This window comes from Lynx canadensis, chromosome D3 (assembly GCF_007474595.2).
Source record: "Lynx canadensis isolate LIC74 chromosome D3, mLynCan4.pri.v2, whole genome shotgun sequence".
Taxonomy (NCBI): Eukaryota; Metazoa; Chordata; class Mammalia; order Carnivora; family Felidae; genus Lynx; species Lynx canadensis.
The window spans coordinates 48,461,418-48,489,241 of NC_044314.2; the positions used below are offsets into that span (position 1 = coordinate 48,461,418).

The 27,824-nt window shown below is 39.0% G+C and overlaps 1 protein-coding gene across 2 annotated transcripts; it reads right to left on the bottom strand.

Moving 5' to 3' along the window:
* Positions 1 to 922: 922 nt before the first annotated feature.
* Positions 923 to 27,824, bottom strand: RIOK3 (RIO kinase 3). 2 transcript variants are annotated; one of them, XM_030336628.1, is made up of 13 exons: positions 27,557 to 27,824; positions 20,092 to 20,207; positions 19,338 to 19,483; positions 19,136 to 19,243; positions 18,809 to 18,918; positions 16,561 to 16,704; positions 15,774 to 15,901; positions 8,473 to 8,670; positions 6,649 to 6,808; positions 5,164 to 5,244; positions 4,988 to 5,077; positions 3,543 to 3,650; positions 923 to 2,605 (listed from the first exon to the last, which is right to left on the bottom strand). In XM_030336628.1, the coding sequence occupies exons 1-13, from the start codon at positions 27,617 to 27,619 to the stop codon at positions 2,498 to 2,500; spliced, it is 1,560 nt and encodes a 519-aa protein (XP_030192488.1). In that variant the 5' UTR covers positions 27,620 to 27,824; the 3' UTR covers positions 923 to 2,497. The 2 variants fall into 2 exon arrangements, with proteins under 2 accessions (XP_030192488.1, XP_030192487.1); XM_030336627.1 differs by lacking the exon at positions 27,557 to 27,824 and adding an exon at positions 26,803 to 26,922.

The following is a 27,824-nucleotide window of genomic DNA, read 5'->3' on the forward strand; positions in this document are numbered from 1 at the left end:
TGAAAAGGACAATCAGATGAGCTTTCACCCCCCAATTTCTTTTTTTAAGTTTATTTAATCTCTGCACCCAACATGGGGCTCAAACTCACAATCCCGAGATCAAGAGCCACGTGTTCTACTGACCGAGCCAGCCAGGTGCCCTTTACCCATAATTTCTAAAGTGCTGGGAAAACTGCTCAGAATTTCAGAAGGTGCAGAGAACAGTCTCTCGTGATGCCTGGAACCTAAATGAACTGCCTCTGACATATCTTAGAGACTCCACCTCCTCATCTTGCTTAGGGGGTCTACCCATGACCAACATTTCACCATCAGTGGCCCCGCTTCATCCTGCTTCCTGGTCAGAGGTGTTTTTAAACAGTAACATATGCTGAAGGGAAAAAAAATTGGTAGGGATGCATGCCACACTATAAACAATAGTTTCTGGAATACAACGGACTTTTGCTTTCACATTTCTGAATTCCTGTAATATTTAAATTCAAATAAGCATGTAGTTCTCATTTTTGTAAGCAGAAAAGCTGATTTTTTATAAAAAGGCAATGCAAACTATTTTGTTGATATAAAAATCCTCTACAGTCATCCTTATTTCCATAACTTATAGATACTCATGTATGTACTTCCAATAAAGTAAAATAAAATATCCTTATTTCCAAATGTTGGGCTTTTCCAATTTGTATTTGAGTCTTTACTTAGCAACACTCCCACTTTCTTTTTCCACTATGTGAAATAGGTACTCACGGATATGTAAGAGAAAAACCTATTCGTAAGATGAAGTAGATCATTTACTGAAATCTAAATATGAGAAGTTGAATGGGAAAAAAACTGCTTAAGATAGCTTTGCTTAATTTTATAAAGAAGGGGTAACTTGGTGCCAGGACATAAGTTAACATAAAGAACAGTAAGAAACCACACAAAGAACCAATTCTAAAATGCTCTCTTCATATTTAATATCTTAAAAATCATGTTTACAGCACACTCCAAGAATGCCACACAGCAATGGTTTGCTGCTCTTTGTCAAACAGAGTATGTCAGAAAACAAAACAAAAAATTCTTTAAATGGTTCATGGTTTTTAAAATTAGTTCTCTGAAATTTCTGTAAAGCCAAGAATCACCACTCATCTAAATCTTTGTTTCAGAGTAGTAAACATTTCAGAAATGTAATGAGTCTATCCAAAATCACACTTCTCTGAAATGCAGTTAAAAGCTATGTAACAGAAACAAAAATAAATATTTTTCTAGAAAGAACATATTTGGCATCTTAAAATAACGTTAAAGAAGCTTTCAAGTGTGAATGATGTTTAGATTTTTACTTTCCAGTACCAGACAGAAAGTTTGGGTTTTCAGTAGCAAAAGTTTGGGTCTTTGAAGTCAACTAACTTGACTTCAGTAACAGGAGGAATGATTACACTGTAGTTAATGAACTTCAATCCTAACAAAACCAATGTACTTGTCAACTATAGTGTTTGATTTATATAAGAAGTGACGTCCAGCCAGTACTAAAAATTATTGAGTGAGGCCAGTTCAAATTGCTTGGTTAATTTGGTGCACACATTATTTTATATATACTCTTCAACATGTGACTATTTAATATTTCTAATTAGTTTGCTCTATTTCAAAATCAATCAGTAGACAGTCTGAATGAAATGTAAATTGAACTTTGTTTCACTGATTTCATTAAAATATATAAAACATGGTTAATTATTATATTCCATCATTCCGGATAATTAACATTTTCATTATAAACACAGAGCAGTTGCACCATGAATTCTACCCTAACCACTTCACCTAAATGTAGAAAAATTTAAAGTTAAACTTAAAAACTCCGAATAGTTAAGAAGTTCTTACATATTTCTCTTTCAGAGACCTGTGATGCCTTGTCTTGGATAGGAATATGGAAAAGAAAAATTCAGTTCATATTCCTGATGTAACAATAAACTTCTATTTCTGTCAGTCATTTTACAACCAAATTTCCATTTCTATCACCTACTAAAGAGAAGAAATTTTCCTTTAGAATCACGGTCACAAGCTGGAAAAAGAATTGAAAAGGGCTAGTTTTAGGCCAATAAAATATTTGAGGGAAGATAGAACACAAAATGGGGAGGTGAAAAAAGCAAGTACGTTGTAATAAAAGTCTCCCTTGTAAACACACCTGTCCTTTCCTCCCATATTTGGAAATGTTACCTAAGTTTTAAAAATTCTCATCAAAACATTTTATGCCACGATTCCTATAAAATCAGGTTGGTTTCAGCTAGATAAGCTGTAGCTGTTAAAGAATTATATTATCCTGTTCATAAGACGAGAGGTAGTGACATTTTATTCTCCCAATGCTGAGCTACAAATTCCACACATCTGGCATATGGGTTACAAGGGGGAAAAAAAGCACAGAAGCACCATTGTACACTCCTCATGTTTTGGTATTTCAAGTCACCCATAACTTCATTTGCCATTGGCAGCTGACAGTCACCACTGTGTAAACAATGGAAAGCAGTAGGTGTTGGTGCTATTCATCATACAGGACTGGTGGACCTCCATCATCTTTCAAAAATGAAGCAGCTTTCCTTCCATTCTTCTGAACATGATCTTCATTCATTTTCTCCAAAGCTTCTATCTACAAAATACATTGAATCCATTTGTCAAAATCTTACTTCACAGAAACCACACTTCAGATTGAACCAGCAGTTTTCTCTTCCTAGGTCTTTCCTAATGACGCTGGCCTTGAATTGGAATTACAGTATGTGACACATACTACAGCATGACACGTACATGTATTTTTACTTGATTATACTGCTTGAATTAATACTTAGTATCTTTATCAAGCTAGTAACTAGGATCCTGTGTCTTACTGTGTACTCTATAAAGCTTTCAGGAAACAAGAAAAAGGAAATTCCAATGTTGGTTCAACAATAGTATAACTCCTACTTACTGAGCAACTGTACTGTGCTAGATGTCAGCTATACCATCTTCCTGTTACTTCTCCTCTGCCCTTATGTTCCAGCACAGCTTGGCCAAATTCAAATACCTAAGGAGTTCTGCAACAGACTCCATAATCATTCTCTGCGTCGGTATACTGTCGGGAATAATTAGCTATTTCACTTTTTAATTTTTGTTCAATTTTAAAAGAACTTCTCTGGAGGCAGGTTTTTTGTTTTTATGCTTCTATAGATCCATACTGCAATTACTGGGTATTTCTAAGGGCGACCACTGCTAACTTTCTATATTCAGTTAAGGGCGGGACAACGTGTTACTGTTTTCTGTATCATCCAGAGTGTCCACCAGCCCGCCTCCTCATTCGTGAATAGAGGCACAGAGGTATACTGGAAATGATCTTATTTGTCCATCTTAATCAAACTGTGAACTTGAAGAAGTGTTTTGCTCTAAGTCTATCCTAGGTTTTAAGCCCAGAAAGGACCAAAACATCTCAAGGAAAGAAAAATCTCTAATTTCGCTTTTGAGAAAACAGAAGAATAAAATGAGCTCTCGGTTTCAGCTATCTACTCCATCCCATGCTTTATTAGCAAGGTGAATAATAGCCGCACACCATTTACCTCAGCTAAGAAATCAGCTTCATTATCTGCTGAGATGTTTAAGCCTGAAACAGCATTAAAGAGTTCTCGTTCACCAAGGGCTTCTTTTACTCCTCCTTTCTGGAAAAACTAGTAAAGAAATATAAATCAGTAGGAGATGTTATAGCAAGGTTCCCTTGGAAACAAAAAACAGGGAAGAGTGTACTTGTAAGATACCAATGAATTCCTTCCATAATTAAAAAAAAATTGTTTTTTAATGTGTATTTATTTTTGAGAGAGAGAGAGAGCACAAGCAGGGGAAAGGCAGAGACAGAGGGAGACACAGAATCCAAAGCAGGCTCCAGGCTCCAAGCTGTCAGCACAGAGCCCGATGTGGGGCTCGAACTCACAAACCATGAGATCGTAACCTGAGTTGAAGTCGAATGCTTAACTGACTTAGCCACCCAGGCGTCCCTTCCATAATTTTTTTAAAGTTTATTTGAGAGAGAGAAAAAGAGTGAGAGGGAGAGAGAGAGGGCACACACAACCAGGGGAAGGGCACAGAGAGAGGGAGACACAGATTCATAAGCAGGCTCTTTGCTGTCAGCGCAGAGCCCGGCATGGGGCTCAAACTCACAAACCGTGAGATCATGACTTGAGCCGGAATCAAGAATTGGATGTTTAATCGACTAAGCCACCCAGGTGCCCCCCTTCCATAGTTTTCAAACCACAGATTTTCCCATTTCAAGTTTAACTATGTTGCTCAGGTTCTACTTGCTTTTTGTCCTCTCGTACACATGCAGGCTGCCTTCTGGATTTAGTTTGTCACAATACACCTTCCATAGCTATAAACGAGCAGTATATATAAAATTGGGTGGCATTGCTTTGAATGTGTAGACTCAAAATATTCACTAAATCCCACCTGTGAATTAAAATCTTCAAGTAGGTTCAGAAATTATTTCCAATATGAAGTTATTCTATCATTTAGAAAGACCATTCTTATCTGAATCTGCGGCTAACAATTAGTTTCCTTTAGAAACAGCAAATAAACGTAACCCAAATGTGTGATTACTGAGTTTTACCTTCGTTAATCTGTTTACCTCATAGTGATCAGACAGTGCCACTAAGATGACTACTCTCCTTTTAATGGTAATAACACTGGCAGTCAACATGTAGGCTTACTAATACCAGATTCACTTAAAGCACTGTGCATGTATTAAAGATCTACTTGACTGCTTAAATATCTGTAGTCAAAATAAAAACTTACTCCCTTGCAAATTTAATTCAATAGCCCAAATGTGAGACACTCAATCAAATCGTTGTTGAAAATGAAATCTGACAAATTGATCGTTGTATCCTTATCCTGAAAGCAGTCAGTAACCAAACCCTTCCTTCAATTTATAAGAATATGACCATTGGACTTATCTTAGGAGAAAAATATTTGAAACTGTTACCTACTATAAAGAAATATTAGTTTACACGCTTACCTGTGAGACATTCCTACAGTCACGGAACAAGAACTCCAGGCCATGAGGATGAGTTGGTTCCACCGACTGACTGACGTCAATCAACCAGACCTATTTACACATAGAGCATGTGTTCAGGATACATTCAGTAATTTACATCAAGATATTTAGTATGGACAGTAACAAAATGTACTCACCTTCCCAGCATGCCACAGCATGTTATACTCACTGAGGTCGGCATGTACAAGGGTACATTCATTATATAACTGCTGCATCAACTGTGAAGAGGCAAGGCACACATATAGGGTGTGAGCAATAATTCTAAGTTACCTATGCAACTAAAATGTCTATGCCAACCAATAATTTCTAGAAAAAGCAAAACTATTTCCTCTTTACTTTGTACAGTCTAAGACTGGGTGGGGGAACTCTAAGACAACGGAGGGAATGAGTAAGACACTCTATTTCCTGGTCTATGTGACAACAACAAGGTCAGGAGATCAAGGGGCAGACCAGGATTCCCACGGGCTAAAGAAAGCAGCCATGTTATGGTCACTAACCAGAAGATCCAAAAGCCACTTCCCTTTATAAAAGTGGGTGAAAACTTTTTTCACCTTTTTATACAAAGTAAAAAGTACTTCCTGCCAGACACATTAGGGAAGAGATATTCTTACAAATTAAGTGGCATTACATATTCGTTACTGATTTTTGACAGTAGAAATAAACATTAATGTTTTATTTCTCAGCCTTGCTAGAATCAAATAGGAAAGTCCATCATTCCCTCATCTCTTCCCCAGCCCAAAGAAAATGAACCTGATTTTCCTTTCAATATTTTCCTATTGGAAGCAGAGAAAGTTGGATCATCTCCCTAGCTCTGTCTTAAAAAATTATTTGGGTAACACTTTCATATTTACATCAGCTACTGTAGGATGTAATGCTTCGTGCAGAGACCACATAAAACGCATAGAAGCTTCTCTATTGAGGAGCCTGACTGGCTCATTTGGCCGAGCATGTGACTCTTGATCTCAGGGTTGTGAGGTCAAGCTCCACATTGGGGTGTAGAGCTTACTTGGGGGAAAAAAAAAAAACTACAGAGGAATGACAACAGTATTAGTAACATTTTCCCAAGCTGGGAGGACATCAGATGAATTCAGTTGCTGTCCTGAAGAATAAATGACTTCAAGATTCCTGACATGTGCCTTCCAACTCTAACACCTACGCACTCTCAAGAAGCCACTTCCTCCCGTCTTCAGTCGTCCCCAGCATTCTTAAAATGAGGCCAAACCTGCTCCCCACCCACTTCCCAACAACAGGCATTTTCTTAGCTGTTAAGAGCTAGGACATTCAAGAAGGCATACAAACTAACGAGGCATGGCATCTGCCAAATGTGGAAACGTCAACTTCTATTTAATATACTGTTTCGTGAATAACAGCTTCATGCTTCCATGTCACTAATGCTAACCAATGAGCGTTTGTGGACTCCTTAGGTCTATGATTTTTCTAAAGTGACTCCAGACAGCAGCATATTGATATAAAGACAACTCTCCAATGTTAATATTCCTTTACAAACTTCAGTCTGTCCTTGTTACATCACCTTAAAATAGTACTATTTTAGGACATTTTTAAGGTTTAAACAAAATATTTTTAAAATGTGACATGTAAATGCTGTGAAAAGCACAACTTACATGAAGAGTTTGGTAGTAGGCTTCTTTCATTTCTTCACTACTGAGCTTTACTTCTTTTAATTTAGGGGCTGGAACTTGATCATGGCCAATAAAAGACATAACTAAAATGTGTTTCTTGAGTAGTACAACTGTTGGACAGGGAATTCCAGCTCTCTGCATTCTACACAGAAAGAAATAATTAAGGATGTAAAAATTAGGAGGAGAGAATATCTCACTTATTCAACAAATATCTAACAAAGGCCTGCAATGAGCTGGTACCATGTTCTACTCAGGGGGTGGGAGGTGCAGAGATAGTAAAACAAAGCCTCTGCCCTTACAGAGCACATGGACTGCTAGAAGGCACAGACAGGTGAGGAGACAATGCTGTGTGGCACATGCACTGGCAGAGGTGTGGGTAGGAGCTATAGGAGCACGTGGCATCAGGATGGCTTAGTGTAAGAAATGGGTGAACAGGAATTAGCTAGATTAAGACAGTGTGGGGGGCATGCTGGTCTAGGGCTGGAAGCAGCTGTGGAAATGCATGGAGGCATTCAAGAACACGGTCCATCTGGGGAATGTGTATCAATCAACATAGATGATCTTGAATGAGAAGAAGGGCAATGTGGGTTGACGTTACAGGTGGGCCTCACATCAGAAAAGGCCTTTGAACACTAAAGGCTATAGGGGCTGTTGAAGAATTTTAAGAATGGCAGGGATGAGATCTCAGAAGTATAGAAAAGAGACTGGTGGGTGGCAACACCTCTGAAGAAATTATTCTGTTTAGAAGTCATACTAAGTAGAAGAATTCTGCCACTAATAAATATGAATAATTACAGTTGAGAGTAAACATCTCTAGAAAAAACTAACTAAAATTAAGGTTTTAATAGATTAAGATATGAAAAGTTTTATTAATGAGAAAGATTATTACTATGTTAGTTGGTTGACAAAACTAACTCTTTAATTGCTTAGGGAACTGAGGAACAAGTCTAATAAATTAAAACAAAATGCAATTTGATCAGACTCTGCCCCAACCAAATTAACAAACATTAGATGTAATAAACATTTTCTGAAACAATTATTATTTATAATAAGCTTAATTGGAAGCTGAAAAAAGACAGCATATAGACATATGACAAAATGTCTTAGGCAGAAAATGACTTTGTTTCCCTCAAACTTTACTGAGGAAAGAAAAAAGAAAACGGCTTATTCATCCCAGAAGTATGAATTTGGGGTGTGCCTGGATGGCTCAGTTGGTTAAGCATCCGACTCCTGGTTTCAGCTCAGGTCATGATCTCATGGTTCTTGAGTTTAAGCCCCACATCGGGCTCTGAGCTGACAGTGTGGAGCCTGCTTGGGATTCTCTCTCTCCCCCACTCCCCTGCTCATGCTCTCTCCCTCTCTCAAAATAAATAAATAAATAAACCTTTTAAAAAAGTATGAATTATATACAGGGTAATATTTTCTTACAGAAAGCCTCATTATACACTAGAATTTCGGGGCGCCTGGATGGCTCAGTTGGTTGAACGTCCAACTTCAGCTCAGGTCATAATCTTACGGTTCGTGAGTTCAAGCCCCACACTGGGCTCTGTGCTAACAGCTCGGAGCCTGGAGCCTGCTTCCAATTCTGTGTCTCCCTCTCTGCTTCTCCCCTATTTGCACTGTCTCTCAAAAAATGAATAAACATTAAAAAACAAAACAAAACAAAAAACCCTAGAATTTCAAGGCCTTCCATAATTTCTACAAATAAATTTAAAAGCAAGCATGACTTTTTTTTTGCCTGGCTGGTAAACCTAATACAGAAAGGTAATTACCCTAGATAACTTCTAGCACAGTGATTTTCTTTACCTTGTGAGATTGTGCATTTCTTTTTCTGCCCACATGCGGATGATCTTACGTGGATTTAGTTTACTGAAGCGATCTTTAAACCTGAAATCATCTTTAATATATTTGTCACGATTCTTAAACTCATTAAGGGTTGTTTTAAATACCTTGATGGCACATTCTGTAGGTATAACTTTACTATCTTCCTTTTCATCTTCCATGCTAAGTGGAAAAAAAAAAAAATTAAGTCAGTATAAGTTGCCAGCTCAGAAGTAAAACAATTTCAAAATAAAAAATCTATGATACAAAAGTAGATCTACCTCATCTAAGAATGTCAAACCTTGGTGTTTTTTTAAGCTTTCAAGTTTGGGGTCTTAATAATTAGGATTTGATTTCTTAAATAAAACACTTTCAAATAAATTGCCAACCAGTTTTCAATAACCCATAATAAAATAACCTTTCTTAATGACAATGGAATCAAACTTAAGGAACAACAAAAACATAGATGCTTTAAAATAGGCTACAATCTACCTGGGATGGTTTATAGGCAAAATTCAATAAAAGCAACAAAACAGAACAGCTTTTTAAAATGTCTCTTTCACTTCTAGCAGATAAAAAGGTAAGCAAAGGGGTCCTTGCCCTATGAATATGCAAGGAGGGGCGTGAGACAATACAAGAAGTACACGAACAGGACAGGTCGCTTTGGATTGGGAAGGCCAGGCAAGGCTGCAGGATATTAGGTGGCAACTGAAACAGATGGGTAGGATATGAACAAGCACTGTCACAGTATTATCACAAGCAGAGTTGGAAACCATAGGACATGTCTGAGGAATAACAAACACTATAGTTAAGACTTGGCCGGAAAGAGTAAACGAAAGAAGTCAGAGTTAAGGGACAAGATGGAGGCAGATGTGTGCAGAGCCCTGCCTGCCTGGGTGAGAAGCCTGGATGTATTTCCATGGGTGGGAGGAATCATCAAGGGCTTCACACACTTCATGAAGATCAAGTCAACGATAATGTCAGGATGGAAGGGGGCAGAAGAGTCCAGAGGTGTGGAACCTACTTAGGACGCTAATGTAATGCCCCTCAATAGTAAGCCAGTGAAGACTTGAAACATTGGTGGTGGCAGTGTAAACAAAAAGGAGGACAGAGAGAGAGACAATATTTACCTTAAATATGTGAAGGGATGTTAATCTGTAAAAGAAAGGAACTGTATCTCCAGAGGATAAACTCTAACTCAAACTCCCAACCTCTTTCTTCTGTACTATATTTTCCCAGCTGATTCCTCTTCTGCCAGTTAACCTCAGAAGGTCAGAGTTCTCCAACTGCTTCTCCTTCTGCCTTCTCTACCTGGGAAATTTCATTTAGCCCCATGGCTTTAAATATTATCTATCACAGGTAACTCCTACATTTCTACCCCTATCCCGACTCTCTCCAGAACTTCAGGCCCATTTACCTGACCCTTACTTGAATCACTCGGCTGTCTAGCAGGCATCTCAAACTTAACAAGTTCAAAACAAAATTCTTGTTAACTGCACCCTAAACTTGCCTTTCTTCACACTCTCATCTCAGTAAATGGCACCACCCAGCTGCTCTAGCCAAGAATGTATCCTCTCACACCCATCTAATCCAACAGCACACACTGTTGACTCTTACCTTCAAAGCACATCCCTATGGCCTCCTATTCTTTTCACTACACCTCCTCAGTCCAAAACCACTGTTCTCTCTCATTCAAACTACAAAAAATTTTTAAGGGACCTTACTGCTTCTTCTCTTACCCTCTTATCATTCATTTTCCACACTACAGTCTGAGTAATTTTTCAAAACAAAAATCAAATCATAGCTTTGGTTCCCACTGTACTTAAAGAGCAGGCTCCTTACCCTGGATGAGAGGGTCCTACCTGATCTAAGCTGTTTACTTCCCCAGCTTCCTCTCTCCCCTTCACAACTGTGCTCCCAGCATGCTGGCTTTCTTATAGGCTCTCAGAGATACCAAGTTTGTGCCTGTCTTAAGCCATTAGCACTAGCTGTTCTCTAGTCCAGAATGTTCTTCCACCTGATCTCTATACTGCATCCTAGATGTCATTCAAATCTTAGTTTAAAAAAATTGTTTTTAATGTTTACTTTTGAGAGAGAGAGACAGAGACAGCACAAGTGGGGGAGGGGCAAAGAGAGAGGAGACACAGAATCCGAAGCAGGCTCCAGGCTCTGAGCTGTCACCACAAAGCCCGACAATGGGTCTTGAACTCATGAACCGTGAGATCATGACCTGAGCCGAAGTTGGACACAACCGACTGAGCCACCCAGGCGCCCCTCAAATCTTAGTTGAAATGTCACTCTATCAGATAAGTCTTCCTGTTCTAATAAACATAAGTCAACCAGTTGCTATGATGTCACCATATTTACCTACCATAACACATATCTGATGTTTTTTTGTTGATTTATTACTGTCTTGGTAGGGGATTAGGGTGGGGAGGAAGTACATCCTATCAGTTCACAGATCTTCCTCATACCATTCATGGCTATATCCCCACTACCTGGAAGAGTACCTAACACATGTTAGCTGCACAAATATTTGGGAATGGATGATTTAGTTTTCAGGAGACAGATTAGAGATTCTATACCAGAAAGAAATTCCCAGTAGCTTAAAGGTGTTATAAACACCTCTGGATTTTGAGATAAGCTCCCTGTCACTGCAACAGTTTAACTATAAGGTAGATGAGACCCTATCAAAAATACCACTGAGGGGCGCGTGGGTGGCCCAGTTGGTTGGGCAACTGACTTTGGCTCAGGTCATGATCTCACAGTTTGTGAGTTCGAGCACCGTGTCAGGCTCTGTGCTGACAGCTCAGAACCTGCAGCCTGCTTCAGATTCTGTGTCTCCCCCTCTCTCTACCCCTCCCCTGCTCACGCTCTGTGTCTCTCTGTCTCTCAATAATAAATGTTTAAAAAAATTAAAAAAAAAAAATACCATTGAGGAGATTCCCTATTCAGAAGGTATCTAAGATTCTAACTTACAAGATTCATAAACTTCCTTGTTTCTTAGTAAATTACACATCCCTCTGTCTATCTTTTAAGGTCCTCCTTACCAATTTCTGGTTTGCTTACGTGGTTTTATACCCTGTTACCTCTAAACATACATTTTCTATTCTCATTGTCAATCTCCTCATTGCCTAAACTTCAAGCCTCCCATTTTCAGCCCTTTTATTCATTTAAAATAATTAAATATTGCAGATAAAGCTGAAGTTCCCTTTGTTTACCACCCTAGGTAGTTTTATTCCTTATTTCTTTATTCCTCTCCAAAGGCAATCACCATCATGAACAGTATCTTCCTACTCTTTCTAAAAAATATATAAATATTCACATACACAAGCATCTATGTTTAAAAATCCATGTATATTATTTTCTGTATAACTTTAAAAGTTTAACAGATGGTATACTGTAAATATTAAGCAATTAGCTTTTTGCACTCAACACCAGGTTGTTGTTGGATTTTTACGGGGTTTTGCCTACTGTTTACAATCCAGGTTGAGATCTAACTTCATCATGACCTCTTCCCTGAATGCGAATGGCAATGATACTGTTCTGTTCACTATTCCTATCCTGTATGAAGTCTCACTTGTGCTGCATGAAAGGGAGGTATGACCAGGACCTGCAGCGACCTCTAGAAGTTGAGAGCAGCCCCTACCTACCTGACAGCCAACAATAGAGACCTAAGTGCTACAGCGGCAATAAACTGAACTGTGCCAAGGGAAGAGGACCTGAGCCCCAGAAGGGAATGCAGCCCCAGCTGCCACCCAGAGTAGCCCTGAGAGACCCTGAGCAGAAAGCCCAGCTAAGCCTCGCTCGCTGGAACTTCCAATCAACAGAAACTGGGAGATGCTAAATGAGTGTTGTTTTAAGCTGCTAGTCTGTGGTAATTTGTTACATAGCACAGAAAACTAAAAACTTTAGAAGCATTTACTCTCAGGGCACCTAGGTGGCTCAGTGAGTTAAGCATCCAACTCTTGGTTTCAGCTTAGGTCATGATCTCAAGGTTAAGTAAGTAAACACATAAGGCTCTGTGCTAACAGCGTGGAGCCTGCTTGGGATTCTCTCTCTCCCTCTCTGCCACCCCCAACCCCGCTCTCTCTTTTGCTCTCTCCCTCTCTCAAGAATAAATATTAAAAAAAGTATTTACTCTCAGTTGTAGAAAACCAAATGCTCTCTAGTTTTGCTAACTTACAAATGTGCAAGTACAGATTACAATACCAATTCTACCAGAAAGAAAGAGAGATCATTCATTATCATTGGGTATAATGGAAAATAGATAAAGGATAAACAAAGCAGTTGACAATAAAAAGGAATACAAATGGGTATAAAAGCACTTCCAAAAAATGTACAACCTTAATTATAGACAAATGCACACCAAAATATCAAAATAGTACTTTTCATCTTCTACACTGACAAAAAATTACGTTTGATATTACTAAGCATTAATGAGGATGAGGGAAACAGATTCATACTGCTGCATAAGTTAATTGACCTTCTCACAGGGCAATCTGTCAGTACCTACTGATGTTTATAGAATGTACAACAACTTATTTGATTTGACTGACTCATAGGGGAAATCACATTTGTCCTGCCAGTAAAATGAAAATATAAACACAAATTCAGGATTTCTGGCCTTTGGTGTGACATACAAGAAAAAAATTCTTTTTAATTTTTAATAAATAAAAGAAAGATATGCTGCTTGCTACCGTAGCCAGCTGGTATTCTCCATTCAATGAGGCATTCCACTATTTAACAAAAAGGGAAAAGAGTGCATACAGTCTTTGCCCCAGCAATTTCAGAACTAGAATTCAGCTTAAGAGGGGCGCCTGGGTGGCTCAGTTCTTTAAGCGTCCAACTCTTGATTTCGGCCCAGGACATGATCTTACGGTTCATGAAAACAAGTCCTGCATCAGGCTTTGCACAGACAGCATGGAGCCTGCTTGGGATTCTCTCTCTCCCTCTCTCTCTGTTCCTCCCTAACTCGTGCTCTCTCAAAATAAATAAACTTTAAAAATGTATATATTTGCAAAAGCACACCAAGGTAGATGTACAAAGATAGTCCTACCTGTGTACTCTATTACATAATTCTCTTTTATCAACCGTTAACAGTTATTGCTATAATGTTCTCTTCTTGGCTATGCTATAAGCCCATTAACACAGTATAATGTACTGCTATAAAAATGGGATGGTATGAGCTTAGAAAGATCTAAGATATATTAACTGAAAAACTAAGATCTTGAATACAGAATATAATCTCTTTTGTGTAAACAAATTAAGGGATATATGCATAAAAATTCCTGGAAGACTAAACTAAAAACTGTTAAAACATAGTGGTTATCTTTGAAGAAAAGACCTGTGTAAGGAGAATTGGTAAGATGAAGGCTACTTTTCATTTTAATCCTTTCTGTAGTTTTAATTTCTACCATGAGTAATCTCCCATTTTAATTTGTGTCATTAATTTATATTTGTCTGGTCTTAGGGAACCCTTAAATAAAATTTGGGAAGAGGGCAATGAAGTTTAAAGGAAGAAATAAGTTATTTATTAAGATTAATATATACCAGGGGCACCTGGGTGGCACAGTCAGTTAAGCATCCTACTTTGGCTCAGGTCATGATCTCACAGTCTGTGAGTTCGAGCCCCACATCAGGCTCTGTGCTGACAGCTCAGAGCCTGGACCCTGCTTTGGCTTCTGTCTTCCCCTCTCTCTGCCCCTCCCCTACTCATGCTCTGTCTCTCTCTCTCTCTCTCAAAAGTAAATAAACATTAAAAAAATTTTTTAAAAAAAGATTTATACCAGACATTATCAAATTTATGATCTCATTTATCACCACAAAAATCCTATGAGGTAAGGGCCAGGTTTTTTTTGTTGTTTTAAGTTATTTATTTACTTTGAGAGTGAGCTGGTAGGGACAGAGAGAGAGAGAGAGAGAGAGAGAGAGAGGGAGGGAGAGAGAGAGAGAGAGAGAGAGAAAGAGAATCCCAAGCAGGCTCCACATTTCCAGAATGGAGCCCAATGCAAGCCTCAAACCCACAAACCATGAGATCATGACCTGAGCTGAAATCCAGAGTTGGACGCTTAACTCCAACCCGTGCCTGGGTAAGGGTCAGTTTTTAAACAAAGTTTAGTAATCTGCTCCAGATCGCATGGCTTGAAAATGTTGAGCTATTTTACCCTAATATTCATTTTTATCCTTTTCATTTTTAAACTTAACAGTATAATTCAACATGTGGTTATACATGTATGTCTCATCTAGAAAGGAAGATTAAATACTTAAGAAAAGCAAAGGCAAGGAATTGACCAATAATCATTTGAATCCCCTTAAGTACACAGTAAATACATTCTGAACCTAAAAAGAGTTAGAATTCTGTAATCTATTTTAATGTTTTTGTTTGTAAATATTATTAAGGTAAAGGAATAACTGACGTGTAGTGAACCTTGTTGGTTGACTTCAATGGTAAGTGACCAGATGATTTTACATTCCTGGCTTAAGCACAATCTCTAAACAGGCTCCACTTTAAAAAGTATCTTCCTTCTTCATGTTATTCTTGACTCATCTAAGCCCTTGTAACAAAAGTGAAGTGGGTAAGATCTAAATAGTGTAAGATCTTTACAAGACGTTTCCTTAAATGATGCATTTTTTTTTCTTTCTAACATTTATGTATTTCTGAGAGACAGAGACAGAGCATGAGCAGGGAGGGGCAGACAGAGAGGGAGACACAGAATCAGAAGCAGGCTCCAGGCTCTGAGCTGTCAGCACAGAGCCCGATGTGGGGCTCAAACCCACGAACCACGAGATTATGACCTGAGCCGAAGGTGGTCGCTTAACTGAATGAGCCATCCAGGTGCCCTGATACAAGCATTATTTAAAGTTGGTATTTCTTAAAGGATCAGAGTTACAAAGGCAAGAATCAGTAACTGATCTAAGCATACCCCACTCAAGCTGGTATGAAAGGGCCCCGTAGTAAAAAGACCATGGGTTTTGAGACAAACCCAAGTGCAAACTTTGCTCTGTCACTTACAGCAGCCTGTATGGGATAGTATAACAATAATGTAGAAAATATATATACATAGAAAAAAGACTAAAAAAGTCTATACAAATTGATTAATGGTTATTTCTGGATGGTGAGATGAGGATGATTGCGTTTTTCCTTGTACACTCCTTATATTGTCTAGAGGCTTTCTAGATTACCCTGCTTGCCATGTAGCACTGTTTTTGTATAAATCCATTAATACAGGGAAGAATGGGCTAAGATTTTATTGACATGATGGTACTGCATTTTGCTCATTTACCTCCCGCCATATGCATGAAAGACAACAGATTCCTTTCCTGTACTAATACAGCCAGTGATTGTCTCCAACATTCCAGAGTTGACCATTTTATACATAAGTAAACGTGTCTTAGGATCAACTGCTTTTTCCTGAAAAAGATAAAGCACTATAAATGAAAATGACTGGTAATAACAAAACATTTTCTGAGCCATTTCTAGTATCTAACATTCAAAACATACTTTTTACCTTTATAATTTACCTAGATGTATATATAACAGGCTCCTAAAAGTGTGCTGTCAAAATACAATTCACCTCTGCAACCACAACTCAGTGCCTCTGAAAGTGAATATCTAAAAGAACTACTAAAAATCAGCCACTAGGTTAGTCAAAATCTTGTTTTATCTTTAAAATTTAAATAGCTGCTAGTGTAGTTACTATTGTTTTTGTTAACTTTTACAAATCACTTTATTCTCAAGATATTAGATACTATCTTCACTAACATAAAACATTAGAGATTAAGTTATTATAAATGTCACAGTATAACAGAAACCAATTTCTTCAATCTTAAAACATTCATATTCAAATTAATTATGACCACTAAAATGTTAGTTTTGAGTAAGTGATTAGTAACTGCTACATCAAGTCTGAAAAGTCAAGCAGCAAAGCTACTTGGGTTTTATTTATAACTCTAATTCGAAAAGTCAATCGCATGGAAAAAATATCAAACATGGAAGTTTTGTTTCTTCCCCAAATATGAAGTTTTCTAATATGAACTTCCCATCAAAGAAAAAAATGTAAGAATACTTACCGCAGTAGAATGCTCCTTTTTCTCATGCAGGCGGGCACTCCGACGTTCTTCTGAGTAGGCATGTTGTTTTAAAGCATTGAAAACATGGTTCGATAGTTTTAAATCCATTCCAATTCCATCTCCTACCTGAAACCCAGGTGCAAACTGCCAAAAAGAAGAAAATTAGCATCTGAATACTTTAAACCTGGGATGGTAATAACAAAAAAACTACAGTACCAGTCTTTACTTGGAACAGGTTTCTTACTCAATAGGTGATTAGCCTACAAAAGCAGAACCCATAGGTATCACAGACAAAAAAAAAAAAAAAAAAAAACAAAAAAAAACACCTCACTAAAAAACACAACAGAGAGCAAGGCTTTTTAAGAAAAGCACAGAAAAGGGGCACCTGGGTGGCGCAGTCGGTTGGGCGTCCGACTTCAGCCAGGTCACAATCTCGCGGTCCGGGAGTTCGAGCCCCGCGTCAGGCTCTGGGCTGATGGCTCGGAGCCTGGAGCCTGTTTCCGATTCTGTGTCTCCCTCTCTCTCTGCCCCTCCCCCATTCATGCTCTGTCTCTCTCTGTCCCAAAAATAAATAAACGTTGAAAAAAAAAAAAAAAAGCACAGAAAATACTGAATCACATCTAAAAACTAAGGCATTTCTGCATATGCTTTGCACCTTGCTTTTACATTAGACAAAAGACACATTATATTTTGAAGGCTACACCAAATCTTACCAAAGAAATACAATCTTATAATGAATTATTTTTGAGAAGTGGGTTAGTATACAGCAAGCTCCGCCCACACCATGACAATTATGTTCTAGAGCTGCCACTGTCCAATATGGTAGCCACTAGCCACGTGTAGAAATTTAAAGTTAAATAAATTAGGGGCCCCTGGGTGGCTCAGTCGGTTGAGCGTCCCACTTCAGCTCAGGTCATGATCTCGCAGTTCGTGAGTTCGAGCCCCGCGTTGAGCTCTGTGCTGACAGCTCAGAGCCTGAAGCCTGCTTCAGATTCTGTCTCCCTGTCTATGCCCCTTCCCCGCGCATGCCCTGTCTCTCTCTGTCTCTCTGTCTCTCAAACATGAATAAATGTTAAAAAAAATTTTTTTTAAGTTAAATAAATTAAAATTAAATTAGAAATTCAGCTCTTCAGCTGCATCACCCAAATTTCAAGTGCTCAACTGTCAAATGTGGTTACTATTAGTTAACATGGATATAGAATATTTCTATTATCAAATAAAATTCTACTGGAGAGGGCTGTTCTAGAGTCAGGTCTGGCCTATTTCTAGAATTTAATAATCAGTTTACAGGGTGCCTGGCTTGCTCAGTCAGTGCGGCGTGTTACTCTTGATCTTGGGGTTGTGAGTTCGAGCCCAACTTTGGGTGTAGAAAAAAAAATCAAAAGAAAAATTTAAATAAATAAATAAATAAAGATTACTTAACAAGTATTTGTGTTCTAAAGTCTAAACGTTTTCTATTAACCACAATATTTATAAGAGAAAGTATGCTAATTTTTCTTCTTTTTTCTATTTTATAAATTACATTTTATTTCTGATTTTGCAGAGATAGTTCAGGCACAAAGTAAAAAAATTCAAAAAGTATAAAAAAGTATGATAGAAAGTATTTCTCTCTCCCATTCCTATCCCCCAATCAACACTGTTCTCTGTTTCTTGGGTGGGGAGGGGGGTGCTATTTTATGGAAAATAATATGCTAAAAAATAAATACACTACTTTCATAATAACTATTTCTTAAATTTAGAATCAATACAAATCAAACCAGTTTTCTTAATATTGTTGTAGAATTTTATTCTCAGATCCATTCTCATTATGTCTGAGTTTTCATGGTACTGCTATATTATTATCTAAAACATCTTTACATCCATCCTTATGAAGGATATTTTTAGAAATTTAAGATACTGTACTTATTTAGAATCCCATGTTTTTTTTTTTTTTTTTTTTTTTTTTTTTTATTTTTTAAATTTTTTTTTTTTTTTTCAACGTTTATTTATTTTTGGGACAGAGAGAGACAGAGCATGAACGGGGGAGGGGCAGAGAGAGAGGGAGACACAGAATCGGAAACAGGCTCCAGGCTCTGAGCCGTCGGCACAGAGCCCGACGCGGGGCTCGAACTCACGGACCGCGAGATCGTGACCTGGCTGAAGTCGGACGCTTAACCGACTGCGCCACCCAGGCGCCCCGAATCCCATGTTTTTTTAAACTTATACCAGTAAAACTCTTGATTGACAGAGAATACTTCCTGTAACTTACATTTTCCATTCTGGCTGTATTCTTTCTCCCACATACCACTTCATCATGTTTGGTGGTGATGTCTTTTCCTTTTCCAATAAAACCCTTTTTGGGAGTAGGAACTGGTTTTGCTAAAGGCGATTAAGACAAGCCAAGTTTATGTAAAAATAGCAAAGACTACATTGCTACATTCAATATTGTCTGAAAAGATATTTAAATCTAATAATAAGTTACAAATGAGATTCAAAGAGAAATGTAAAATATAAGGATCCACTGGAAATCTTAGTCTTCCTCTGTCCCTGTCCTATACCCACCCCCCCACTCCTCAGGAAATAAAAGCATCGATACCTGGTATGTAGGGATCATCACGAGTGTCTTGCCAGTCAACCTCATCCTCAGAGCTATCACTGTCTTCATAAGGATGCACTTTTCGATAATTTTCAAAGGAAATGGAAACTTAAAAAGGCAAAAACAGTTGAAGATGTATTTAGGAGCACATTACAAGCATTTCTTGCCACACAATGGAGTTGTCTTAATAAGGTCACAGTACCTTTGCTATCTCCATTGAATTTTTTTTCTTCACGCCTAAGCTGTGCATCATATTCTCTGTCAAATTCCATCTGTAGCATCTGGGCCAGCATTAGGTCGCTGGAAGTGTCAGTGTTTTCTCCAGTAATAAATGGTCCTTCAGCAACACTATTCAAAATAAGGCAAGAGAAACTAATATAATGTGCTTGTGTAAACAGATGCAACGGATTATGAGAGAAGAGTATCTTTTCACTGTTACAAACTGTACTGAAGAAGCAATGGGAAAAACTTGCCCAAATCATTCACCTTCTGTCCAGCTGCCCTCTGACCAATGGCAGGCACTTGTGAAAGCACCAACTAGGACTAAGAGAGCTACAAGAGAAAGCTAAATGGACTATAATAAAATCCAAACTGAGACTCAAAATTCATTTGTTCTGTGTTCTGGAGAGAAAGCATATATGAAAAGATAAACTATAAACATTTGATCAAAACTGTATCCTACTTCAGTATTTGCTAATTTGGAGATCATGTGATTCAACTATTGTAATAACTAAAACCCAGAGAAACAGGGATTTGCCCCAGACAGCACTGACAACTAATTATAGAATCAGAACCAAAACCCAAATATCGGAGAACTCCCCGTATGGTGCTCTTTCTACTGCACTGCTTTTCAAAATGTTATTTCTTAATCACTGGCCATGACAATGACTAATCAAATCCTCAAACCTTTACAATAAGCTGCTAGACAAAATAGATTCTTTGTCAATTTTACTTACGTAACTTCAGGAAAAGCGGCAGCTTCTTCTTCTAACTGCAATTCTTTAGCCAGCTGTTCACTCATTACATCAGCCAAGGAACAAGATATTGTGTTTTGAGGGGTAGCCCATGGACACTATTTAAAGAAAAAGAAGGGGTTAATTCATAGTAATGAAAAGTACCTTCCAAACTTGAAAATAAGGCTATCTTTTGAGAATTAAACTAGTTAAAATCAACCCAAAATAAAGAATTACCTACTTATAGAAATCATCTTGGGGCACCTGGGTGGCTCAGTTAAGTGTCTGACTCTTGATCTCGGCTCAGGTCATGATCTCATGGTTCGTGGAATCGAGCCCCACATGGGGTTCTGAGCTGACGGTGTGGAGCATGCTTGGGGTTCTCTCTCTCCCCCTCTTTCTCTGCCCCTACCCTGCTCTCCCTCTCCCTCCCTCTTGAAAGAAAGAAAGAAAGGAAGAAGAGAAAATTATCTTAAAAGTAAAAAGATCTCCCATCTCAAACCTAATCAAGGATAAATGTAAACTACATTTGCCAAAAGCACTTTCTAACCTGTTTGGTAGGTGTGTCCCTTTTTTTTTTTTTTTGGTAGGTGTGTTTTTTTAGTTGAGGAGAATACCAGGCTATGATAGCATCACCCCACTACCTAATGAGTTCATATAACCATCCTTGTTCTGATTCCATGCTCATCAAATAATCTTCTGCTTTTAATCTGGCTTCCCATGTAGATTTCCTCTCTCTCTCTTTTTTTTAAAGATTTTATTTTTAAGTAATCTCTACACCTAAGGTGGGCTCAAACCCACAACCCCAAGACCAAGAATCTCATGCTTTACCGACTGACTGAGCCAGCCAGACACCCCTGTAGATTCTCTTTTAGAAACAGACTATACCAACTAGCACAATTCAAAGCCCACTCAGAAGTTATACCTCATTCTAATTTAAGGGGTAAGTCTTCTACATGTCAAAAGTGTGTGTCAGCCCCTCACAAGACATCTGGGGATATGTTAAAACAAAACTAACAATGACAAACAATAAAAACTACATTTCTGAACTATAAAAACTGAGAAGCAGTCTTGAAACAATACCACTGCAACAAAGCAATATCCTGTGAAACTCTTCTTGGACAATCAGCAAGTTGGCCTTTCTCAATGACATCACTATCTCAGCCCTCTTGAAATACAAACCATAAGTTTATCTTACAATTCCTAATTTTTGAGAAGGTAAGCTTTACTTAGCGGCAAATGATCACATTTGATAATCTAGTGATTAAACCACTAATATTGAATAACATGTCTAAATCTCTCTTGAACTGGCCCAGCTTTCTCTGTCTTCCTTCTGAGATTCTACTCCAAGGCATCACCCACCCATCACCAGGCTACTCTAAGAGAGTCCTAACTAATCTTTCTGCTTCTAGTCCTGCTTGTTTCCATTTTCCATACCACAGCACAATGGCTTTTCTAAAATGCAGATTTGATTAGTTGAGTTTCCTTACTTACAGCTCTTGATTGTTCTAATGTTTCCCACTGCCTTTAGGATAAAGTCCAAACTTACCCCTTAACTACTGCCAAGTGTCTAAATTAGCATATAGCATATGATGGATATTTGTTTTAGCCACAACACTTTCAAATCAAGTTTAGGTCCTCCAGCTGGCCTATGACCCTTGTTCAGGTTCCTTAACATTGAGATTCAGGAATTGGTTCAGGTTGTTAGGGTAAAAGCTCTAACAGGTGATAGATAACTATTTCTGCCTAGGTGAATCAGAATCAAGTTTTATCAAGCCTTATCCTGAGATTAATGAGATGCAGCAGGCTCCCAGCACATACCTATGCTAGCCTACTGCAGAATTATTTCAGCCTTACATAAAGCCAGATGTGGACAGAATAAAGGAGGCTTCCTCAAGGTCTGGTGTGACTTTCACTCACTCAGATCTTATCAGCAATTGAGCACTCTCCTGGTGAGGATTTTGAAGTCTGGAATCTTGAAGTTTTCTGTAATCTGGAGAATACAGCTCTCTCTTTGCCACATGACTTCTGCTGACTTCCTTCTGAATCCACTAGGTAGAATACATAATGCTGCCCCCTAACCTAGAAATGCCTAATCTGATCAGTTTCAAAGTCCAGGTTCCAAAAGGTAAATGATTGTATCCTCTAACTCAGATCTGTCAACCACATTTTGCAATGACTAACAGCAGAATCACAGACAACATTGGAATATTCACTGTATGTGAATCACTTGCCTAATATGCATAACTTACATAGATTATTCGAGACACAGCAACTGCATAATTACAACATCACCCCCATTTTATAGATTTAGAAACTGAGACACAGAAAGGTTTTTTTTAACCCCAAATAACACTGCAGATGGAAGTGCTGAGATTTGAACTAAGGCAGATTTTGAACTTGAGAAGCCGCCCTCAGTATTTTGCTATACTGCTTCCCTAATCACCCTGTGTTGGAATGTGAGAAGCAAACCTCTGTACTGCCTGCAGTAGGAAATCCAAATTCCTCAACGAGGAATGCTCTTCACAATTTGACCTACTTTATCTTTCCAGTCTCAACTCTTACCTACCCTATGCTCTAATAACAATAAGCATGTGCTAATTATGGCATACTTTCACCCCTCCATACCTTCACACATGCTCCTCTCGGAGCATTTTCCTCCTTCTCTATTTTCCCCCAATTGTCACCAACTCCATAAGGCTCTCTCAATTTCATCAGACAAAACCAGATCCTTGCCTTTGTGTTCCCATACCACTGTGCACACACTGTAGGTCAGGACCAATGACTGTATTAATGTATCAGCCACAATACAACATGAGCCCCTTGAAGGGCAGGGTCTTCTCATTCTCAGAGCCCAGCATAGAGCTTCAGACATAAAGAGACACTCAGGTATTCACTGAATAACACGTGCCAAAAAAAAAAACCACTGGAAATATTTCACAGAACTGCCAGGCTGTCCCCAGGCTGTAGAGGTGTGATACCTTTCTACACCTCTACTATTCTAACATCCCTTTCTCCATCTTGAAATCGGCCCCTCTGGCTAGCCACTTCTGGTGCTTTTGTTTGTCAGCAGTCAATTAATTTTATAAGATGTTAAACAACATATTATCTGACAATTTCTCAGAGGAGGCAATACCGACAGGGGGTGACTTTATTTTGAGGCAGAGACTGACTTACACCCAAAAGATACTGAACCAGAAAAAGAAACACATAGAGACCACAGGGCACCAAGATATCCTAATTGCCCACTCCTACTGATCTTGCTCCTTGAAGCCTTGTACTCTCGAGCTGTACTCCCCTTCCTTGTACCTCTACTGACCAGCTCAGCTGGGCTGACCCACACCAAGGCAACTTCCATGGGTAAAGGTAAATACGGCTTCACAAAGGTTGCCCAAATTCCTCAAATCCAAATTCCTCAAACTAGCAGTCAAAAGGCCTCCATAAAAATTTTTGGGCTGTGTGAGGGACAGCTGCCAGACAGGGGGCAGTCCTCCACAGGCACAAGAGGTTCATCATCTCAAGGGAGCCTCTGATAATTTACTGGGGGCTCCTCCTATGCATGGGCACCACAGGGTGTATAGAGAGGAATCCTCTGTCATCATCTTGCAACTCCTCGATAAATCAAACACCCTCTGTGAATAGAGAAACTTTGTAAAATTAATAATAATAATAATAATAATAAATTTACGGAGATAGAGAGAAAAAGCCCTCCATAATCTTGCTGCACCGTCACTATCCAATGTCCTTTCCCATTATTCCCTTCATCAACATAAACTCCCACAGCATCAAGATCTGATGAGAAACCCCACACAACCTTTCCTAGTTATAGTCATTCTGCTCTAAACATGACATCTATCAAGGCCTTAACCAGCTCTCTGATTCTTTCTTTCCTGTTTGCTGAAGGCCCCTGAGACTAGACCAGTTTTCCTCTCCTCTAGGAAACCCACCACTGCTCTGTGGAGTTCTTTATAACTACCACATTCTTCAACACCAGGATGGCTGCAGAGTAGAAGGAAATTATCCCCATTTCCTTCTAGCTCACAAAGATGCACCCCTAGCTGCTCATCCTGCAGACAACTGTGGGGAAGAATCAAGTAAATAAAAAACAGCAAACATGAAGGAGGCACGTAATAACAAAAATCCAATTCTCAACTTGAAGCAAGCCAAGAGAATCATAACCCATAGGAAGGTCTCTTTTTTGCCCATGCAACTAAGAGATATAATCTAGATAGAACATTTAAGTGGTAATTTTACTTCTAAAGACAAGGGTCTATGGAAAACATCATCTGAGTTTATACAACATTAATTTTTTTTTTAACTTTTAACGTTAGAGTACTTTTAGATTTACAGAAAAATTGCAAAGATGGCATAGAGTTCCCAAATATCCCATATCCAGCTTCCCCTGTATTGGTATTGTACATTTGCCATAATTAATAGACCAATATTTATATACTTGATTATTATTAACTGAAGTGCATACTTTATTCAGATTTTCTTAGTTTTTCTGTAATGTCCTTCTATTTCAGGATCGTTAATCAAGCCAGCACACCATATAACATCTAGTCAGCATGACTGTTCGGCTGGGAGTTTCTCAGACTTTGTTTTTGATGAACTTGACAGTTTTCAAGAGCCCCATGAATTAATTTTTCACAGTTCTCTTTCCAACAGAGCTATACATTTCCTCACTTTTACCTACAGTTTGCCAATTCTCCCTTGGAATATCCATTAAAAATTCTTTGTCTATAATACCAGTTAGGCATTTTATAACTGGCACCCCCAAGACCCAGGGGGAGGGGTCCCCAAGACTCTTTCAGGGTGTCTGTGAGATTAAAATTATTTTGTACTAAGACATTCTTTGTCTTTTCCACTCTTATCCTCTCAAGCATGGAGTGGAGGGGGGCCTAAGTGGTTCAGTCGGTTGAATGTCTGACTCTATTTCAGCTCAGGTCGCTGTCCCAGTGTTGTGAGCCCTGAGTCTGGCTCTGTGCTGAGTGTGGAGGCTGCTTGAGATTCTCTCCCTCTCTCTCTCTCTCTCTCTCTCTCTCTCTCTTTCTTTCTTTCTCTCTCTCTCTCTCTCTCTCTCGCCTTCTGCCCCTCTTCCTCTCTCTTCTCTCCCTCTTCCTCCCTCTCTCTCAAATAAAGAGTGTAGAGGGGAGTTTTCCAGTCTACATCAGATATGGTAATATCACTCTGATGGCTCCTGGAATGTGTACTTGTATATTCTTGCATTTTCCAAAATTTTCTAAGGTAGTAGGTTTAGGATATAAATGTGCATTTTTATTTTAAGATTTTTTTTTTAATGCATATTTATTTTCACACGAGAGAGTGTGCGAGAGAGTGCACAGAAGCAGGGTTGGGGCAGAAAGAGAGAGAGACAGAGGATCCGAAGCAGGTTCTGTACTGTCAGCAGAGAGCCCAGTGCTGGGCTTGAACTCATAAACTACAAGATCATGACCTGAGCCGAAGTGAGGATGCTTAACTGACTGAGCCACCCAGGCGCCCCTAAATGTGCATTTTTAGAGATTAATTCAGTTTGTTCTCAGTACATCTATGTGCTCGTTAGCCATCTTTGATTATACCTGCTATAATCTACACATCTGTAAGAACATAATTTCTTCATATGCTTCAACTAAAGCATACACAACAGAGTAAAAGAAAAAAGGTCTCCTATTAAGTCAGATATTAAAGAGATTTGCAAAAATACAAAACAATACTATACCACTAATTTTTGTTTGTTTGTTTGTTTGTTTGTTTGTTTTGGAAAATGAAGGGAGAGGTTACATATAAAAATGCTGTTTGTATTAACACATAACAACTTTTATATCACTTAATAAAAACTTTTCGTATGTCTATTTTAATTTCTGATATAACAAATATCAATAGATGTAACCAATATAAACAAAAATTCTTTGGGGTTCTCAATGATTTTTAAGAGTGTAAATTGGTCCTAACCAAAAAGTTTTGGGAATTGCTGGCCTCTGACATTTTTTCCATTTTTCAAGACCTTCCTCAAATCTCTACCTCCTCCACTAAGCTTTCTGTAATTACTTAGGTCTTCCAAACAGTTAGAGGAGGAGAGGATTAAGAAATACCTGCAGCATCTAATTTTTACCCTGTGAAAATGCTGTCTTCTCAGCAGAACATCAATAAACCCCAGGATTATTTTTTTTGTTGAATGATGACACTGAAACTTTCTATTTCTGATGATGTATCCTTAAATGAAAATATGACTGATAACGAACATTTTATTACTGAATTAGTTTTCTAAATGAAATTTGTTCTGACATTATGTATTCTGAGCAAAGTTTGTCTCATTTGGCATTTTTATCAGCCATTAGGTGCTTAAGTGGAGGAATTTAACATGTAAAGTACACATTTATTTGTATTAGGCTACTGATTTTGTCTTTTTATGTCTACTGATCTTGGCCTTGTCAACATGGCTTAGTAGAAAAAAATTACACAAAAAAACATGTAGATGTAACCACATCTGCCAGTAGATTCTCTTAATTCTCCCTGCAGTTGTATCAGAATTTTCATAAAATTAACTTTAATTAAACTTTCATCCTTTTCTGAATAGCTAATTATTTCCCCTTGCTCTGTTAAGACCTAGCCTAAAGATCTAATAAACCGAGTGACCCTCTACACGGAACAAATATTCCGTGACAGCATGTGAAAAACAATTAAGAAGCTATAAAAGTTGGATTCCTTCACAACCTTAATTTGAGGAACACAACATCCCAACTGAAGCACTCTTGCTTTCAAGCAAATCCTCAACAAAGCGGCAGAAGAGTCTTTTCCTCCTTCTGATGAAACTATCATGCAGAGGAGCAGTCTGAAAACCAGAAATCAAACGTGAAATAAATGTAACAGTTGGCCACTACAGGAAAAAGCTTAAACGTTAAAGCCCAGACAGATAATGAGAATTCATAACCGCTTTGACAGTAGGCAGTGTACGCGAGTATTAGTTTGAGGGAGGAAAGTGCGCCTGGATTTACCATTTATTTACTACTTCAAAACCAAGAAACTAAGGGGGAATAACCGCATCTGTCAACCTAAGGAAACAGCTGCCTAAATGGCCTTTCTTCGGTCGGGCTTTCTGTGCAATATTCGGGCTGACTCACTTGGCCCGTGACAAACAAGATAGTGCTTGTTTTTTCTCAAACGTCAGAGTTTCTAAGTCAGCCCAGCCAAATATTTGCTACCGAGGTTCACAAATCAAGGTGCAGATCTGGAGAGAGACCAAACCGCCGAGAGTGGCCACTGGCAGACCCGGCCACCCTCCTAGCCTCCCCCATCCCACCCTGGCAGCGCCGCCCCCTGTCCCCACCGTCCGAGGTCGCCGGGGTCCCGCTCAGAACTTCCCCAGTCGCCCGTGGAGCCGCCTCCGTGCCTGTCACCCTCTCCGAGCATTCCGGGAGGGCCACCCCGGGTGACCAAGGCAGGTGCGTCAGCCGCGACCGCCACTCACCTTGCTGGGTCCCCAGGCCGCTGCGGGCCCGGGCTCAGGCGATGCCACTCCGACCAGATCCATGTTGGAAAAGAAGCCAGAGACGAGAACAGGGAAGACAGGTGGCAGGACCGGGAAGCAGCCTCCGCCGAGGAGACAGGCGGCAGGACTGGGGCGACGGGCTGCTGGTGCCGGAGCTGAGGTGACAGATGGCGGCGCGGCCGCGTCCGGAACTGGCTTTCTTCTCTTCCGCCCTCTCCGCTGGGACCGTCGCTTCTGATAGGCCGCC

Bases quoted from the DNA above. Each gene is read 5' to 3' on its own strand.
- RIOK3 (XM_030336627.1), bottom strand. From the start codon at position 26,907: ATGATAGTTTCATCAGAAGGAGGAAAAGACTCTTCTGCCGCTTTGTTG. The intron at 19,484-20,091 runs GTAAGTAAAATT...TATTTTGAATAG, and splicing joins GCCGCTTTTCCTGAAGTTAC to TGTTGCTGAAGGACCATTTA. The intron at 19,244-19,337 runs GTACTGTGACCT...TGCCTTTTTAAG, and splicing joins ATTCAATGGAGATAGCAAAG to TTTCCATTTCCTTTGAAAAT.